Source organism: Arvicanthis niloticus, chromosome 17 (genome assembly GCF_011762505.2).
Source record: "Arvicanthis niloticus isolate mArvNil1 chromosome 17, mArvNil1.pat.X, whole genome shotgun sequence".
Taxonomy (NCBI): Eukaryota; Metazoa; Chordata; class Mammalia; order Rodentia; family Muridae; genus Arvicanthis; species Arvicanthis niloticus.
Window position 1 is genome coordinate 63,744,703 of NC_047674.1, and position 19,697 is coordinate 63,764,399.

The following is a 19,697-nucleotide window of genomic DNA, read 5'->3' on the forward strand; positions in this document are numbered from 1 at the left end:
TTAAACAATGGAAATAAGTGCACATATTAATGGGTACTAAGTGAAGGTCGAGTGATTTCCAGAGACACTATATATATGAGCTGACCTACCCTATTGTAGACTTAGTAAAGCTTTTATATGTAGAAATGTCCTTCCTGTATGTGTCCTTGATCTGTAGAGTTTATTTTGAATCCTCAGAGACTTTTGAATTTTATCATGTCAAATGTTGTTTAGGCAATGGTATATTGGACACTCTTCCCCAACAGGGTGGACCCTGGTAGCTTTGCTATTCTTGGACTGACATAATGACTCCAGCAACTTGAGAGGTTGATCTTCAGATATATTTTTTCCACCATGTGTTTGTCTCTTAGACAGAAAGGCTCAGATGTAAAGCCTGAGGGTAGAAAATGTTGAAGATTTCTCCAGAGATGAGAGCAAGATAACATGGAATGAATATGTAGCATATAGCCCTTCACTCTGCAACACTTACAAATCCACAGACAGGCATACATGTTCACTTACTGCAGCCTTCATCCAGGGTCATTGTTGGTTCTATTAATGCTGAAACACTCACCATGCCCACTTGGATTTCTTTCTTCTTGATGCTGAAGCTTTCTATGCTCCAGTATAATTTAGTTACGCCAAGGTGTTTTATATCATTGACAGACAATGTATACCAGGATGGAGACATGGTGATCAACGTGTTCTTGCCCCTGTATACCTATCAAACAAAACACACTGAAGGGACAGAGAACCCAGACATTCATTTACGGTAAGTGTCTTCAGTCTTTCATTCATGTCCAAATTTTCAAGTTGCACCCTTAATCTATTTTATCATTCCTTCACAAGCATTTTCTTCTAGAAAGTGGTCTATTTCCAAACTTTTAATCATTTTGTTAGATATTTCTATGTTTATGGGTGAAGACTGAGCACAAATATACTATCAAGCCATTTTTAGCATATCTGTCCCTCTGAACAATGTGATGCAAGACAAAAATAATGTTACTTAGAAATATAATTTCAGTTATTTTTTCAGGTCAGTAATAAAGGTGTCAACACAAAGATGCCTTTAAAAAGAGATCCATAAAATGCGTCCTTTATGTATTTACTAATATCTGCATTGACTGGGTACTACTTTGTGTGTTACATTCATTGAGAGACTACCTACTGTATTTTATTATTATAGACTCTTTAGATATCATGATTTTCTGCCAGGTGTGCCCCTGCCACTCCCTTTTGGTACTATTAGGAAATCCACTGACTTAAAGTGGACTGCTGCAACATTTCCATTCTCTCTAGTTGTGATTGATTAACATATAGTACACACTTTTTACCTATAAAATACCACCACTGTAGTAATTGAAATAATTAATAAAAGATCGATACAGACTGGCAGATATTATGAACAGGTGGCTTATCTTTCTGTGAGCAGAGTTATTGCCACTGAGAGCAGTTATTGCATCTGTCAGAAGGTGAGGTGGCAGATGTCTGCCCGTGTCTGTTGTGTGGAATGTTAAAGACAGGTGTCATGGAAAATAGGCAACAATTCTTGCTTAGAAGTGATGTTATTTTTCTCCACCACCTGTTTGCTAGTATTTTTATATTCTTTTCCACTTTCTTTTGTTTGTCTCTTTTTCATATTCTATTACTCTGCTAATCACATATGAATGCTGGTGTAATTGTATTGCCTTTTTTTATTTGACTCTAATGGCTGCTGCTTCTCACCAGTGCTTAGAAATATCCAGCTGTATCAAACTTTCACATTGGTTTTGGGAGTTTTTTCCTGCATTCCCTAGATTTCTGAATACAACAGTCAATTTTTGTGTGTGTTCAATTTGGTAGTAATGTAGCTTTCCATTGTTGTGGACATGCAGCAAACCTGATTACTCAGAAGCTGATAGGTAATAATCCCGGGTATAAAATTATAGGCATTTTGTCTTATTTTGTTCATGAAACAATCATAATTTTATACTTTCATAGAATACAAAGAAATGTATTGCATAGACAATAGGGTGGCATGATATCAGACTGCATAAAATTTATTATCTTGAACAATAAGTCCTTTGGCAAAATCTGCAATTGCAAGGTATATCAGTTGTACTTTCTCTAATGCAAAGGCATGTCATTATTGACAGCATTGTTAACCATGCAGAGGATTCTGCCTTAATATTTTCTCCATAATTGTTTTCCTGATTTTAAGTTAAGATTTGTATTATTGCTGATTATGCCTACAATGTTTCATTAGATTACATATGTACATAATATATTAAAAATATGTATTCTTGCAAGGCTTCCTATTCATTCTTTCCCTTCATCATTTAGTTTGAAATGACATGCTACTTACTGGTTTTGAAGGATTGTAAAGTGATTATATGATTAGTGTTTGTTTTACATATTTTCAACTATGCTGTGTTTGAATAGAAAGACTACATGTAGATAATGAGATTTCTGGTTTAGTACAGGTATGTTTGTACATTATCCTCTAAGATTTATGGCTTCATGATGCCTTGGAGTTGGGTCAGTTTCCATTCCAGTCACAAATTCATACTCATTGAGAACATATTAATTCCAACGTGGTCTCTACCTCTTTTCTATGCTGATACTTCTAGCTACAGTTTCACAAAGAGTGAGCTCTGATATAATTATATTATTTACTCATAAGCTTCTTTCAAATGATTATATTTATTTTACCTAAAATATTGGTATATAAACTGCTTTATATATCTGTCAGTCTTTCAGTGTGTCTGCGTGTGTATGTTCTCTTTGTCTCTGTGTCTATGTCTCTACATATGTCATGAGTACAATTCCATTTTTTCCTCTGAACTCCATCTTCTTTGAGACCTGGTGTTTTATTCTCTGATCTATAGATCAGGCTAGCTGGCCTATAATGTTATACTGTATCCATGTTTCATGTACTGTAGAAATGCTGGGTTGCACAAGACAGCTAATATATGTATGCTTGCAAATATGTAAGTGTATAATATTATTGTGTTTGAATGCAAGTGTGAATGGATATGTATGTGTATGTGTATGTGTGCAAATATTTCACTGTGTGTGTTTTTCACAGTGCATTTGATTCTATTTAAGAATGAGTGTATACATGTGTGTGTGTTGACTGTATATATATGTGAGTATGGTTGGATGTGGACATTGAGGTGTGTGTGGATGTGTGTATGTGTGTGTGAAGTAATGGGAGAATTTCAAATGCTGTTCACATCTACTTTGATACAAAGCACTTTTGTTGTTTATTGCTGAGCTTACCAGGATGGCAGGCCTTCTGGAATTTTCCTATGTCCTCTCCAATTTTTACATGAGAATGCCACCATAGGAAACATTTGTTATTTCATTGTGGATGCAAATATTTAAGTACTAATGTATATGATTGGCCAGTATTTGCTCTCACACTCAATTTGAGAGCTCACATGCAGAGTGTGTCACCTTCACGTGATTCAGATTTACTTTTTCTCCAGTGGTTATTTTATTTAAATGAAAGGTACAATTCTAGGAACATATTATCTTTGTCATTCACATTTTAAAATCTTCTGTCCTAAGGATTCTCCCCTCATGTAGAACAATGCCTTCCCTGAAGATTTTGGTCCTCCTATTTTTCTTATAGAATCCAGAACAACTATATTTGAGTTTGAGCTAATTTATATGTTAATATAATATCTGCATGCTTTTTAGTGTACACATAGCATTATTTATAAAAGTAATTTTTGTAATTAATGAACACTAGTTTGTTTGGATGAAAAGAACTTCAAGTCCTTGCAGAAATAATTTTAAACAGACCACCGAATATGAAACAATTTCCCATGCTTAAATATCATTAGTATTAACACAGAGAAAGTGGACACCTCACAATAAGCAATACACAGATTCAATGCAATTTCCAGAAAAATTCCAACACAGTTCTTCACAGATAAAGAAAAAGAAATTCTCAACTTCACATGAAAAAACAAAGAAAGAAAGAAAGAAAGAAAGAAAGAAAGAAAGAAGGAAAGAAAGAGGATATCCAAAACAAACCTTGACAAAAAAAAATCTTCTGGAGGAATCAAAACACACGACCTCAAGCTGTTCTTATCACTCCAGAAAAAAGTGATAAGAACCATATGGTATTGGTACAGAAAAAGACAGGTCAATGAACTGAATGGAATCAATCACAGAAATAAAACAACACATCTACAGACATATGATCATTGACAAAGAAGCCAAAACTATACAGTGGACAAAACAACAATGAACAAATGATGCTGTTCTGACTGGTAGTCTGCATGTGGAAAATGCAAATTGATTTATATTTATCACCCTGCATAAAACTCAAGTTCAAGTGGAACAAAGACCTCAGCATAAAACCAGATTCACAGATTACTGAAAATGAAATTCAGAAATAGCCTCATTTATGTTGGCATATGGAAAATTTTTCTAAAATTGAGAGATCCTAAGAAGTTAAATAAAACAATAAGGATCCATGTGAGGATGCTTCAATTCCACTTAGAAGAAGAAAAATAGACATAGGTGGCAATGAAATTGATTAGGGTGCAAGAGGGGAGGGAAGGGGGAAACCATCAAGATGAATCAGACAGGAGAAAGTAGCCCAGAGTGTCAGGAACATGAATGGAAATATGCATCTCCCAGCTGATTGGGAGACATGGAAAAGGGGAGGCTCCCAGGACCCATTATTGGTTACCTTAGCAGAAAATCCAAACAGTGGAGATAGAGAATCTGAATAGACCATCTCCAGTAGTTAGACAGGGTTTCAAACGGAAAGGTGGGAACAAAACCTAAGCATTCAAATTTTCTACAAAAAAAACTTTTGACTCAAAAATATACAAGGACAAAAAATGGAGCAGGGACCAACTGAATATCTGGCCAGTGATGAGCCCAACACAACTTGGGATTTATCCCATGAGCAGGAACCAAACCCAGAAACATTAAATAGCATATGGGAAAAGAAAGTTACATACCTCATCCAAGAGAGATAAAAGTAAAACTAACATGAAACTGTGCTAGAGATAATTTTTTTTATCAAACAAAATTATAGTCTCCTGTGCTTGGCAAAATATAAGTGAAGCAACACTAAAAGGCATATGGGGATCTGGATTCATAAGTAAAAACACTTGTCCAGCAAGCATGAAGATGTGTATTCAGAATTCCAGCTCACATGTGAAATATTGGTGTGGCTAAATATGCACTTGCACCTTCAGCACAGAAACAGGAGGATCACTGAGGCTTTCTTGTTTCCAGAGAAATTCCAGTCAGTAAGTCATGCACTATCAAGGAAACAATTTACAGAAAGTAAAGAACACTAGGTCACAAAGATATCATCTTCTAGCCTATAAATGAAAACATATAGGTTTACATAAATTATATGTTGGAAAGTATTACATGACACGTGAACATAAAAATAAATAATGTTAATAATTATAAATATATAATACAAAATATATGAGAGTTGATATAAAATCAAAATGACAAAAGTTAAATGAATACATTCAAAATCAAAATAAATTTTTAAAAATACCCTAGTTACCTATAGTCTACAGAATTATATAGCAATACCCAGTCTTGGCATAGCTTCATCAAGTAAGATGTTAGTTTATCTGTAATAATCAGAATATATGGAAGACATAAATGAAACATGTGGAAAAAGGCATACCTGGAATTTGTAGTACAGATAAAATTTATAATTATAAAAATGAAAAACATCTAATCATTTTATATCCAGTGCTATTCAATTAAATAGACTGTAAACAGAAAAGAAGAGAAACAAGAATAATAAGTAGAAATTTTCTGGGTTATTTCCTTGTCTTCAGTACAAAGAATTTGTAATCCAGAACTCACAAAGAGGACAGAACCTTTATTCTTAGATCACTGTTAAAAAAGATTGATAAAAACCATTAGATCCTACTACAAATGGCTATACTCAACAAAATTGGAAAATCTGGGTGAAATGGCCAATTTTCTAGACAGATACCAGGTACCAAAGTTAAATCATCATCAGATAAACCATCAAAGCAGTTGCAAATTCCCTAAAGAAATAGAAGCAGTCCTTAAAATCTCCACAAACAAACAAACAAGCAAACAATAAAGACTATCGACAATTCTATCAAGCCTGCAAGGTATACCTAATGCAAATACTCTTCAAACTGTTGGACATAATAGAAAAAAAAGGTATATTACCCAATTCATTCTATGAGGCCGCAATTACATTTATACCTAAACAACACAAAGACTGAAAAAATGAAAAATTCAGAATGATTTTCTTTATGTATATTAATGCAAAAATAATAAAATTCTTACAAATTGAGTCAAATAACAAATGAAAACAATCATCCATCGTGATCAAGTAGGCTTCAACCCAGGTATGCAGGGTTATTTCAGTATATGGAAGTCCATCAATATAATCCAATATAAACAAATCAAAAAAAAAAAAAAAAAACTCCACTACATGACCATCTCATTGGATGCTGAAAAAGTATTAGACAAATATCAACATTCCTTCATAGTAAAAGTCTTGGAAAGGTAAGGAATTCAGGAGTCATACATAAACACAGTAAAAACAATATACAGGAAACCAGTAGCCAACACAAAATTAATGGAGGGAGACTTGAAGCAACCCCACTAATATCAGGGACTAGACAAGGCTTCCTATTCTCTCCCTATCTAGTAATAGCTATCTTGCTAAAAGCAATCTGCAGATTTAATGCAATTGCCATCAAAATACTAACTCAATTTTTCACAGAGTTAGAAAGAGCAAATTGTAAATATATTTGGAATAACAAAAAACCTAGGATAGTGAAAACTATTCTCAACAATAAAATAATTTCTAGGGAAATCACCATCACTTCCTTTAAGATATATTAGAGAGCAGTAGTGACAAAACTCTGTGAGGTACAGAGACAGGCAGGAAGATAAATAGAATAAAATTGAAGACCCAAAAAATGAATACACACACCTATGGTCACTTGATCTTTGACAAAAGAACTAAAGCAAAAGTACTAAAGCACTGTTTTTTCCGGGGGGGGGGGGTGGGGGGAGGGTAAAATACCCTTTTAAACAAACAGTTCTGGTTTAACTGTGGTCAGAATGTAGAAGTATACAAAACAATCCATTCTTATCTCCTTGTAAAAAGTTCAAGTCCAAGTGGATCAAGGACCTCCACATAAAACCAGATAAACTGAAATTAATTAAGGAGTAAGTGAGTAGAGCCTTGAATATATGTGTGAAGGAGAAAATTTCTTGAACAGAACATTGATGGTTTCTGTTCTAAAATCAAGAATCAACAAATGGGACCTCATAAAATTGCAAACCTTCTGTAAGGCAAAGACACTGTTAATAGGACAAAATTGCAACCATCAGATTGTAAAAATGATTGTTACCAATCCTACATCTGATAGAGGGCTAATATACAAAATATACAAAGAGCTCAAGTAGTTAGACTTCAGAGTTGAATAACCCTATTTAAAATGGGGTATAGTGCTAAATAAAGCATTTTCAACCTAGAAATATCTGATGGACAAGAAGCACCTAAAGAAATGTTCAACATCCTTAGTCATCAGGGAAATGCAAATCAATCCAACTCTGTTATTCTACCTCACACCAGTCACACCATGTGGAAAAGAGACTGAAGGAAAGGCTGTTCAAGGACTGACCAACCTGGTGATCCATCCCATATACAGACACCAACCCAGACAATGGCAAAGATTAAAACTTCAAGTGACAGCAGATGCTAGTGATGATGTGGAGAGAGGGGAATACTCCTTCATTGTTGGTGGTATTGCAAGCTGGTACTACCACTCTGGAAATCAGTTTGGCAGTTCATCAGAAAATTGGGAATAATACTACCTGAAGATCCAACTATACCACTCCTGGGCATATTCCCAAAGATGTTCATACATATAACAGGGACATATGTTCCATGATGTTCTGAGCAGCCTTTTTCATAATACACAGAAGCTCAAAAAATTTCAGATGTCCAACAGAGGAATGAATACAGAAAATGTGGTACATTTACACAATGGAGTACTACTCATCTATTATAAACAATGACTTCATAAAAATTCTTAGGCAAATGGATGGAACTAGAATGTATCTTTCTGAGTGAGGTAACCCAGTCACAAAACACACATACACACCACACCACACACACACCACACACACACACACACACACACACACACACACACACACACACACATGGTATGCACTCACTGATAACTTGATAGTAGCCCAGAAGCTCGGAATATCCAAGATACAATTTACAGACAACATGAAGATCAAGAAGAAGAAAGACCAACAAGTAGATGATTTAGTCCTTCTTAGAAGGGAGAAGAAAATATTCATGGGAAGAAATTTGGAGACAAAAAGTAGAAAAGAGACTGAAGGAAAAGCTGTTCAAGGACTGCCCGACCTGGGGATCCATCCCATATACAGACACCAACCCAGAAACTATTGGGGATGACAAGGCATACTTGCTGAAAGGTTCCTGATATAGCTGCCTCCTAAGAGAATCTGCCAGAGCCTGACAAATACAGAGGTGTATGCTTGAAGTCAACCATTGGACTGAGCATGAGGTCCCAAATAGAGGAGTTAGAGAAAGGATTAAAGGAACTGAAGGGATTTGCATCCTATAGGAAAAGCTAAAATATCAATAAACCAGACTCTCCAGACTTGTCAAGGTCTAAACTACCAACCAAAAAGTACACATGAAAGAACACATGCCACATATGTAGCAGAGGGTGGTCTTGTTGGGCTTCAATGGGAGGAGAGTTCCTTGGTCCTATGAAGGATCAATGCATAGGGGAATGCCAGGGTGGGGAGGTGGGAATGGGTGGATGCATGTGGCAGCACCCTCATAGAATCAAGTGGAGAGAAGATGGGATAGATGGCTTCCAAGGGGGAATTCTGGAAAGGGGAAAGAGGATAATGTTTGAAATGTACATTTAAAAAAATCTATTAAAATAACAAAATAAATGAAAGATGTATAAATAAAACTTACTAACCAAGAATATAAAAAAGTACCTTGTCCTGAGGTTGAGCAGATAACTCTATAGGGAACAGCATTCTGATACAAGCAGGATGAAGACCTTAGATATAACCTATAACAGTCACATTAAAACAGGATATGGCTAATTTGGCCTGTAATTCCAATGTATGTTGGCAAAGACAAGTGGCCAAGTAATTCTGACATAGATATCCAAGCTTCAAGTTCATGGGGGGATGCTTGTTTCCATGGAACTGATAAAAGAATATACCTTGAATAGTCCTCTGAACAATGTGTTTTCATACATCTTGGTATAAAATACACACATACACAATCTTAGGCATATGTATATAAACAAAATGCATACATGCATAATAATACATACAATATACACCACATACATATTTACACTCCACAAATATGTACACACATGACACACATACAAACAAAAAATACATAGATATGCACATTTATAGCTATATATGAAAGTTTTAGTTCAATTTGAATCCCTAAAAACATATAAACATATGTTGAGATAACATACACGTCTATAAGTATATAAAATTATGATTATAATTATAATGTAATTAAATACATAGTACAAAATTTTAAATATGAGTTGATAAAAGCTAAACAAAATTTGTGAAGTATGGCGAGAAAATTTATGAAGAAATACAGCATTCTATATAATATCTACATGGGGGAAATATCTAATGTCAGCAAAGAGCTAGTTATGATAATATTGGCAAGGGAACATAAAAAATTTCAGAACCAGGTGCCTCATGACTGATAGCCACAACATAGATAGTATGGGGAGACAAGAAAATACAAGTTTTACTCTAGTTTTACTTGACTTCAACCCTAGATATGCCATGCAAAGTTGAAGTTTGATAAAAATAGCTCAGTTTCCCTCTGCCCTTTCATTATGGCCCTTTAGAAATTATCAATTCACTCTGCCAATCCATGGGATAATAGTCACTCTTCCCAAAACCACAAAAAAATATTTTTCACTTTTATTCTGAATGCCTTTTAAGACATTCAAAGTTAAAAGCATGAGACAATTTTCATTGATTGCCTGCTTCATTATTAGAAGATAGTCTTCTTCTTTCATTCACATAAAGTAAATAGATGGAGGAAGTGATCAGATTTTGAAAAAGACCTTAAACTATGTGTGAGCAGTTAAACATGACCACAAACAGACCTACTAATGTCCACAAAAAAACTTCCATTGTAACTGTATTAAATAACAAGGTACAGTTCTAATATGGAAGCTGTGAGAGGAAGCTTTTGCACAGTGAATGAGAGTTATATTCATTTTGAAATCAATGATGATGAAAAATTGTTCTATGGTTTTATGTGCTCTACACAGGATCAGTCCCAACAACTACCAATTTGTAATAGCTTTGAAATTAGCCATCGAGGAGATCAATAAAAATGCCCTCATTTTACCTAACATGTCACTGGGATACAGTATTTACACAGTTGGGACACATGAAATGGAGACAATGAAAATTTTCCTAATTTGGCTCACAGGGAAGTTCAAACATTTGCCAAACTACAACTGTAAAAGTGAGGAAAAATCTTTGGCTGTAATCACAGGAACAACATGGGAAATTTCCTCCATAATTGGGACATTGCTGGGACTATATAAACATCCACAGGTGAGATTATAAAGATGGGAATAATTAAAGCATCCTCCATTTATGATATTTGAATACCAAGAAAAAAATATAAATGAAGAAGACTTTGCTTGTGTATGATTCAAAATATAATATTTTGGGCTTGATTATGGTCCAGGAGTCAAGAATGCATTCTCTGAAATCAAGATGACAGCAATTTAGGCCAGGAAGTGGTGGTGCATTCCTTTAATCCCAGCACTTGGGAGGCAGAGGCAGGTGGATTTCTGAGTTCGAGGCTAGCCTGGTCTACAGAGTGAGTTCCAGGACAGCCAGGGCTACACAGAGAAACTTTGTCTCAAAAAAACCAAAAAAAAAAAAAAAAAAAAAAAAAAAGACAGCAATTTAGATGCCAGCACCACTTATGTCCCCATGATAGCATAAAATACCAAAAGTGAGTGTGAATCCCAAGGTTCAAGAAACATTCTGCCTAAAGAATAAATAAGTGGATGAAAGCAAAGAACACCAAATACACACTTCTTTCTTTCACACACATGTATGCACATTCATACAAACAACCAATCAACATAACAATAATTTAAAATTCATTAGCTACATGCTCTGAGATTGTTGGTAATCTACACTTTTTGGTTTGACAAATATAATAATTGCATGATAACTTCACAAATATTTATGATACATGTGAATATTTCAAAGAATTTTCTAAACTTGTCTTCAATGTTAGAGCTTACTCTAAATACAAATTTGACTTTCTATGAATTAAGGTTACTGTGTTATATTCATTGATTCTATAATTTCTGGAAATTCCTCTTTCATGTAAATCCCTGTTCTATATTTTTTCAGCTCACCTTTGGAACTTTTGAACCAAAAATGAAGGACCCTGGGAAGTTTCCATCTCTGTATCAGATGGCCTCCAGGGACTCTTTTCTGGCCTTAGGCATGGTCTCATTAATTACCCATTTCAGGTGGAATTGGGTTGGGTTGGTCATCTCAGATGATGAGAAAGGTGTTCACTTTGTCTCAGAGTTGATACCAGAAATGGAAACAAATGAAGTTTGTGTAGCCTTTATGGAAATGATTCCTGATGGCACTTGGTTCAGTCTTATAGAATCTAATGTCTATAATAGCCCAATTGCGAGGAACTCAGTAAAAGTTGTTATCATTTATGGTAACACTGACTCTTCTTTAGGTGTGCTCTTTAGAAGATGGGAACATATATTTCCATGGAGAATCTGGGTCACTACTTCAAAATGGGAAGTCATCAGTTCTATGAGACATTTTATTCTCGACACATTTCATGGAACTCTTATATTTTCAAAACACCATGGAGAGATTTCTACTTTTAAAGAGTTTGTAAAGACAGTGAGCCCCTCCAAATACCCAGATGACATTTTTCTTGCAAGATTGTGGGAGATTTACTTTGATTGTGCGATATCTAATGCTACCTGTAAATCTTTAAAACAATGTTCTTCTAGAGGTTCCTTAGAACTTTTACCTTGGCATCACTTTAACACAGCAATGAGTGATAGCAGTTATCATGTATATAATGCTGTTTACGCTGTGGCTCACACCCTTCACAAGATGCTTATACACCAAGTAGACATACAAGGAATGAAAAATCGACAAAGAATAAAATATCCTCCCTGGAAGGTAATGGCTTTTTCTATGGATTCTCTACCTGTGTCACTAGGGTAACTTTTTAAAATGCCATCAAACATGCTGTCCACGTGTATCTTGGAATTTTTTAAAAAAGAGAAGCTTTGTACACTTTTTTATTGCTTTTATTTTATTTCTTTTATTTTTTTAAAAGAAAAATTTGGTGAAAATTATAATTAAAATACCAACATCAGAGAAGCAAATATTAAAAACATAGGGAAAAAGTTTGACTGAAAGTGGACAACAGTATTCTACTATTCAAATGCCCTCAACTGAAATCTCTAATCTCTTTGCAGGAAGCTCTTAAATATGAACAAGGTGTGAACTAAAAATGCAAGACCCTAAATAGTGTATTGTGTCATCAAATAAAGTAATCCTAAAAGAGCATAGAAAACTATGTCTAATATATACTCTGCTTTTATTTTATTTACACTTGGTATAATAACATGTGTGCACAAAATCAACTTCAGTGAGAACGAGATTATTTTACTCATAATACCAGTTTAAAAAGCCTCACAAGGAAGAACTCAAAGTGACAGAGATTTGAATCAGTTCACCACATTAACATCCACCAAGAGCAGGGAGCAATGAATACGCCACTGCTCAGATGGCTCACTCCAATACATTTGGTCCTAGTACTGCTCAGGAAATGAACCTGATTAAAATCAAGGTGGATTTCATGCCTTAATTAAACCAAGCTAGAAACTCTCTCATAGATGTGCTCAGAGCCCAAATTATGCTTTACAGGTTTTCAACTGAGTCCTTGTGCCTAGGTGATTGTAGAAATTGTCAGAATCATAATTAAAACTAAACATCACAATTTTTTTCTGATCAGTGCTAAACCTAATAAATTGATTAACAACTTTAGATTTATCTGAATAGTTTATTCACATATTACTAGTTTGATTATATTATTTCATTGTTAGTATTGTTTTTATTTTATACATGTAATGATGCTTTATTTTGAAGTAGAAATTAATGAAATTAACAAAATGGCATAATTTCAATTTTTGTGTTAACAATGACCATGCCTATCATAAATCATGCATCTCTCTTAGTTAAATCAGATACTAAAGAACATTCAATTCATGAATCCAAGTGGAGACCTAGTAACACTGAATCCTTCAGAAAATTTGTATGTAGAATATGACATTCTGAACTTCTGGAATTTTCCACAAGGTCTTGGATATAAAGTAAAAGTAGGAATGTTTTCTCCATATTTGCCAACTAGTCAACAGTTGTCACTGTCTGAGGAAAGTATAGAGTGGAGTACAGGACTGGGACAGGTAAGTGGACTCTCAATTTTGCTTAGCCTCATGCTTCTCCAGAGTTAAAAGATGCCTTTACTGCTACATTTACAAATCATTTCCCATATTCAAATTTTTTGTACATTTATCATTACCAAGATTTAACATATACTTCAATGTGTATTCACAATGCTAAACATTATATGTGTTTGCATGTATATTTATATGTCTACTATATGTATATCTTGTTACTGTTTTTAATCTATAATCTCATCAATAACTAAGTGTAGGTTTCATCAAAAATCTAATAACCTAATGAAATTCAGTTACCAGATGAATTCTTATAAATCTCCATACCTCTTATTTTGTCAGACTCCCATGTCTGTATGCAGTGAAAGTTGTGGACCTGGATTCAGAAAATCTCTTCAGGATGGCAAGGCTCTATGTTGTTTTGATTGCACCCTCTGCCCAGAAAATGAAATCTCCAATGGAACAGGTAAATGTGTGGTTCTGATTTCTGTCTTTAATCTGTATATTGTAGTGAGACCATATACAGTATTATTGTATTAATTTCCAACTCCAATATGTCCATATGTAAGCACACAATACAGTTACTAAATTTATAAGCTACATGCCTAGATTGAGCAGATCTAGAACTATTATAATTCATTCCCCTGCTATGAGACCCTTTGCTGCTTTCAGTATCTACTGGCCACATGGTTCTGCTCCATCTTCACTTCCTCCTCCTCCTCCTTCATCTGCTTTCCTTCCATTTCTTTTCTGTCTACCTGCCCCAACTCTCAAAAACATCCCATACCACTTTTCTCCTTTACTGACACATCACAAACTCTTGCCTTTATTGACTAGTAAATAAGTGGAAGTTTTATGAGTTCACCTGAGTATGTGGTCTACTGTTTGTCTAGGGGACACAACTCTTGAGGAAGCAGAACTGAAATCAGATTTCAAACAGCATCAGGACAACACACAATATTTTACATGTTATTCCAGTTAAAAATATTTTTCTCTCAGAATGAATTGAGCACATCTATAAAAATTATGAAAAATATAAGATAAGATATCCACTTACCATCCAGTTCCTCATAATTGTCAATTTGTGTAAAGTACTCTACCATTAACTCTAACTTATAGTGTTTACAATTTTGTGTCTGAATTATGTTATTTTAACTTTTATTTTCATCTGAAACCCATCCTTTCAAATCTGGAATATCTTCTTTAATGCTAAACAACTGAAGTTTAATTATGAGGCTATAGCTAGTCTTCAACCCCACCAGACACCTGAGAAGGAATTAAATATTTCCTAAATATTTAGGAAGCAAAAAATAGATTTCAAACTTGTACAATTTGTAGAGAGAGCTGACTGATTTCTTATAAAGTTGAACCATCTGTCTTCAGCTTTCCCATCTAGAAGCATCTGACAGACCTTAAGAGAAACAGGATTAATAAAGAACTAGCTTAGCATGTATTGGCAGAGCTTTGGAGTTGATGATCCCACATCTGTTAGTTATTTTTTGTTGGACAATATCTTTGTCTGCATAAAAATTAGAGCAATTCTTGCTGAGTAGCTACATTGTAACAGTTGAATCAACTCCACCTGTAGGTAATGATACTCAATATCTTCCATGAAGTGGAATGGGGATACTATCAGGAGCACAAATGTCTCATAGTTAATTGCTCTTAGTAATGGAATACTATTAAAGCCATATTCTGTGGAATATATATATATATATATATATATATATATATATATATATATATATATGCTGAATTATCAAAAATTGGCTATTGTTATTTATTAGCTAATTGAATAATATTGAGTACATTTGCAGTAATTAACTAAATTATAATATGACCATTAGTGAATCTTAAAATCTATTAACTTGCATTACTTAATAATCTTAAACCACATGAAAAGCCAATAAAAGATCTGTGTCTAAATCTTTGTATTCTTGAATGATTTATATAGGCACTATCTTATATAAGACTGACAGTTTTATTTTAAAATTTTTATCAAACACAAAATAGTATATGAATGAGTGCCTTAAACCTATAAGAACCTATGTATTCTGTGCCAGTGTAAGAAATTATAAGTTTCTATTGCAGGTGGTTTTACATATTGAGCCATCTTTTCAGACTCATACTTAATTTCTTACTGTGGGGCGTTGTTTACCATATATCCTAAAATCATAAATTACAATAAATAAAACCCCCTTTGATATGCTCAAGTAAATAAAAGAAATTATAACTTAAATTTTGCAACAATTATAAAGATTCAGTCAATATAGATAGATTATGGCTAAACAATAATTTGCTTAAGGGTAAATTTAATATCTCATCTATATTTGTCTACCTTTTTAGTTTCTATAAAATTACTGTAACCTTCATTTTTTCCAACTGTTTACTTCATCTAGAAAGAAGCAAAGAGAAGGAAAAAAGAGGTAGAAATTCCTTGAGTCTGAGCTTTTTAGTTTCCTCCCTGTCTAAGTCTACCACATACACAATTAATCCCTTCAATGACAATATATCTATAATTTTTTAAAGCCATTCCAACCTAAGGAACCGAGATAATGATCTTCTTTTGCTTGTTTCTAGTGGTATTGGAGCCAAGAATTCCCTTTTGGTGACCCAAAGGGATATGGAGAAAATGGCTTTATTAAAGAAAAGCTAGGTGGCATCATTTTATGTCTAGTCTCTATGTGCTGAGAAAGTTCAAGACTCAGCTGAAATCCTGTCTATAACAGTCTGAATGGCTGGTTAGGTGAGCTAACTGTTCTGGAAATGTCCTAGAAGCAAGTTTTTAGAAGAAACAGCTTCCATGTAGTTTAGTTAGAATCAAGCAAGGAGCTGGAATGGCATGTTCCAGAATATCAGCATCCCAGAGTATGAATTTTGTCAGGGTGCTCTTTCTCCCCTACAATTCTGCAATATACAAACCTTACAAGCAACACATAGCTCTGTAAAGTTATTCATATGGAACATGCAGGGTGCATAGGTCAGTTAAAGAAGATAAATAAAGACAGATGCTTCACTTTAAAGCTTAATTTGATCACATAATCAAACTTCAACATAAATTTCCATTTTTGACATCTTAAATGATGGTATGTAATATCATGTCATTAAATTTTGTACCCAAAAAGAGTTGTTGGCTGAATATAGACATTTAAGTCTCAGACAGTCTGAGAGCTGTCACTGTATAGACATATAAATCATTTATCTTGTTGATCTTAGTAATCTATAATAAATCAGGAAAGGTAGGATATTAATCAGAAGATGTACGTAAGGTGGCTGAAAGTCCATACAAATTTGTTCAAGACTCTGAACTATGTACAATACTTCTGGTTTTATCTGACATTCAAAAGGCTTTTAATATATTAACTTACTCTCAATGTGCAGAAATGGTTGTTTTACACATAGAGACTGCTGAATTTATTTGGGATAATTCTGAATTTAATTCACTGTTTACTCAGATACAACAAGTGATCAGGAATAGAAGTCATCCACTGTATATAACAGAGTTAAGATTCGATACAGGCCTTTTATCACAAGTTAATAATAAAATTGATTGGCTACTTTCAGGAAAAGTACTAGAAGCTTCAGAATTATCTTTAAAAACAACATTTTAACAGCAAAAGTTTAAAGAAAGAATACTCTAACACTTAGCAACAATCCAAAAAAAGTGAGGCAATGCCCTACTTGCTCATTGTATAACCAATCTTCAGTACCTACACCAAGTACACTAAAGGTACTCCAAAAAATAAAATTTGGCGAAAGGATGTATTTCATTTACAGTTTTGTAAAATGAAATATGTGCATCATATTATAGACACATATTAAGAATTTCATTGGGCAACTGCCCTTGCTTCAGGAAAGATTGATTCTATAATTACACAGTTGTTATAAGTTGTGGGTATTATGTGAATACCCACAGAAATTAAAACAAAAAATGGTTCAGTATATAGCTCTAATAAGATGAAGAAGGTTTTTTACATATTGTAATATAAAACAGCTTACAGGTATAACACATAATTCTATAAGGTATGCAATTATGGATAGATTTAATCTTACTCTAAAAGAGAAACTAAACAAACAAAAGGGGGCAACAATGTACCCCAGAGGTGGATTACATAGTGCTTTATTATCCTTACATTTTTAAATTCTAATGAACAGAAACTTTGGCTTCTGAAAGACATTGGATTGTGAAAAACTGCTGAACTAAAGCAGCCTGTTTATTTTAAGGGTGTTCTAAAACCACAATGGAAAACAAGAAATTAGTTACAGTGGGGGAGAGGTTATGCCTATATTTCTACAAAGAAAAAAAGCTATGTGTTCTTTTCAAGTTGATAAAAATCACACATGACAAAGAGAGACATCCTGAAGACCTTAACTTCAAACACAGAAAAGATTGACAAGATCAAGAATATAGGTGATGTATATGTGATGATGTATATTTATCTGTACACAGAGACATATCTGTGACTGACTGAAACTTAAATATCTACATATGGTCAAACAAGACATTTTTGCAGACTATATTTTTTTTTACTAAATATTTTATTTATTTGCATTTCAAATGTTGCCCCTCTACCAGAGTTCTTCTCATCACCTTACCTCTCCTATGCCTCTGAGAGTGGGTTCCTCCAAGTTTTCATGTTGCTAGTTAATATTAATAATCAACAATAGAACTCGTTGGAATAACCCACATTTGGTTTGTTTCTATGATTATGTTATTTTTATTCAGCTCATACTCATATAATTTTATAGAATTTACCATTTGGAATCTATAAACAGGTATATATGTGAAACTTTCTTAAAGCTGTATTATCTTCACATAAAAAGGCTTAGTCTCTCATAGGGTCACCATCCCAGAGCCTAGTAGTGTTCCTGAAATAGATAAGATACTAATAGACAGTGGGTTTTCTTAAAACTTAAGGCAAGGATAAAGGAATTAGTAATTATAACCACTGGAGCTATTTTTGAAGATGTGGATTTGGCCTCCTGCATCCACATGATGACTTTTAACTGTACCTTACTTCCCAGGAGTTCTAACACCATATTGTGGCCCTGTGAGAAACATATATATAGTGCACATTTTAAAAAGCAAACTCATGAAGAGTAATTTCAATGTTTCATGTATTACAATATATCATATGGATTTCTTCCAATGGAAAAATTATTTCCTGGTTTCTGTAATTCACAGATGTAGAGGAAAGAAAAACTGTGTAGAAATAGATTTATAGCTCTGCCATAAATCTGAGTAATTGTCTTGAGTCTAAGAATTATCACAGAGAATGTCCAAGACTCAAATGTTATGTAAAAGCAGAAAGTGCTTTATTCTGCAGACATCCAGCCTGCAGAAATTTGCCCATTCACAAAGATGGCAACCACAGATAAATGCACACAATCAAAACAGGTAATTTTAGCAAACGTTAGGCAGTCAAAAACTTTACTAGTGAATGCCAGGAAAGTTACATGTATCAATTTTTGATTGGCTGCTATGTTACATTCACTACTTGTGGTGAGGTCTTGAGGATATTACAGGAACAAGCTCAGGTCCTGCCTCATTAATTACTTCAATATCTGAGAAACTGACTCAGCTCTCAAATTATCCTCCCTTTTTCAGAGATATCAATGATTAACACCCCATTGCAGCAGCTCATCTGAGGAGCAAAATATGCTTCCTTGGGAAACCAAAACTTTTCCATTTTGAAGATTTTTGCTTCTTATGTGACATCTCAATTGTTTCAACATAGTTCTGTGAGATGAAGTAACTGATGCTACAGATATTTTGTAAGAAAAATAGATATTTAAATGGTATTGTTTCTGAATAAAGAACATGGAAATGGTTGTTAGTACTGTTAGAAATTGTCAAATATTGAAAATTATCATGTCATATAATATCCAGTACATAATTATTTATACCCACTTAATCCTTTCCACCAAACGATAATAGGTTAATATACCTTCTTAATATAGGAGCAATAACTTTCAAGAAATTCTACAAGATTAATTTAGTAGCAGATTTAAAAAAGAAAGTGTTAACCAGAATAATAATATTGACTTTGTTCTTTAGATATATGATGCTGCAACATATATAAATTGTTATTTTTAATATACCACATAAATAGTTTGAAAAACTGAAACTATATTTTTATATAATTACATACAAGCAAAGTTTTG

At 33.8% G+C, this 19,697-nt stretch overlaps 1 protein-coding gene across 1 annotated transcript in view; it reads left to right on the forward strand.

Annotated features, from left to right (window-relative positions):
* Positions 1 to 554: 554 nt before the first annotated feature.
* LOC117722676 (vomeronasal type-2 receptor 116-like) overlaps positions 555 to 19,697 on the forward strand; it is a 31,728-nt gene continuing 12,585 nt past the window's right edge. The window contains exons 1-5 of the mRNA XM_034521935.1: positions 555 to 751; positions 10,332 to 10,623; positions 11,443 to 12,249; positions 13,314 to 13,541; positions 13,875 to 14,004. Of these exons, the coding sequence (XP_034377826.1) occupies positions 555 to 751; positions 10,332 to 10,623; positions 11,443 to 12,249; positions 13,314 to 13,541; positions 13,875 to 14,004 (1,654 nt within the window). The remainder of the gene's footprint in view (positions 752 to 10,331; positions 10,624 to 11,442; positions 12,250 to 13,313; positions 13,542 to 13,874; positions 14,005 to 19,697) is intronic.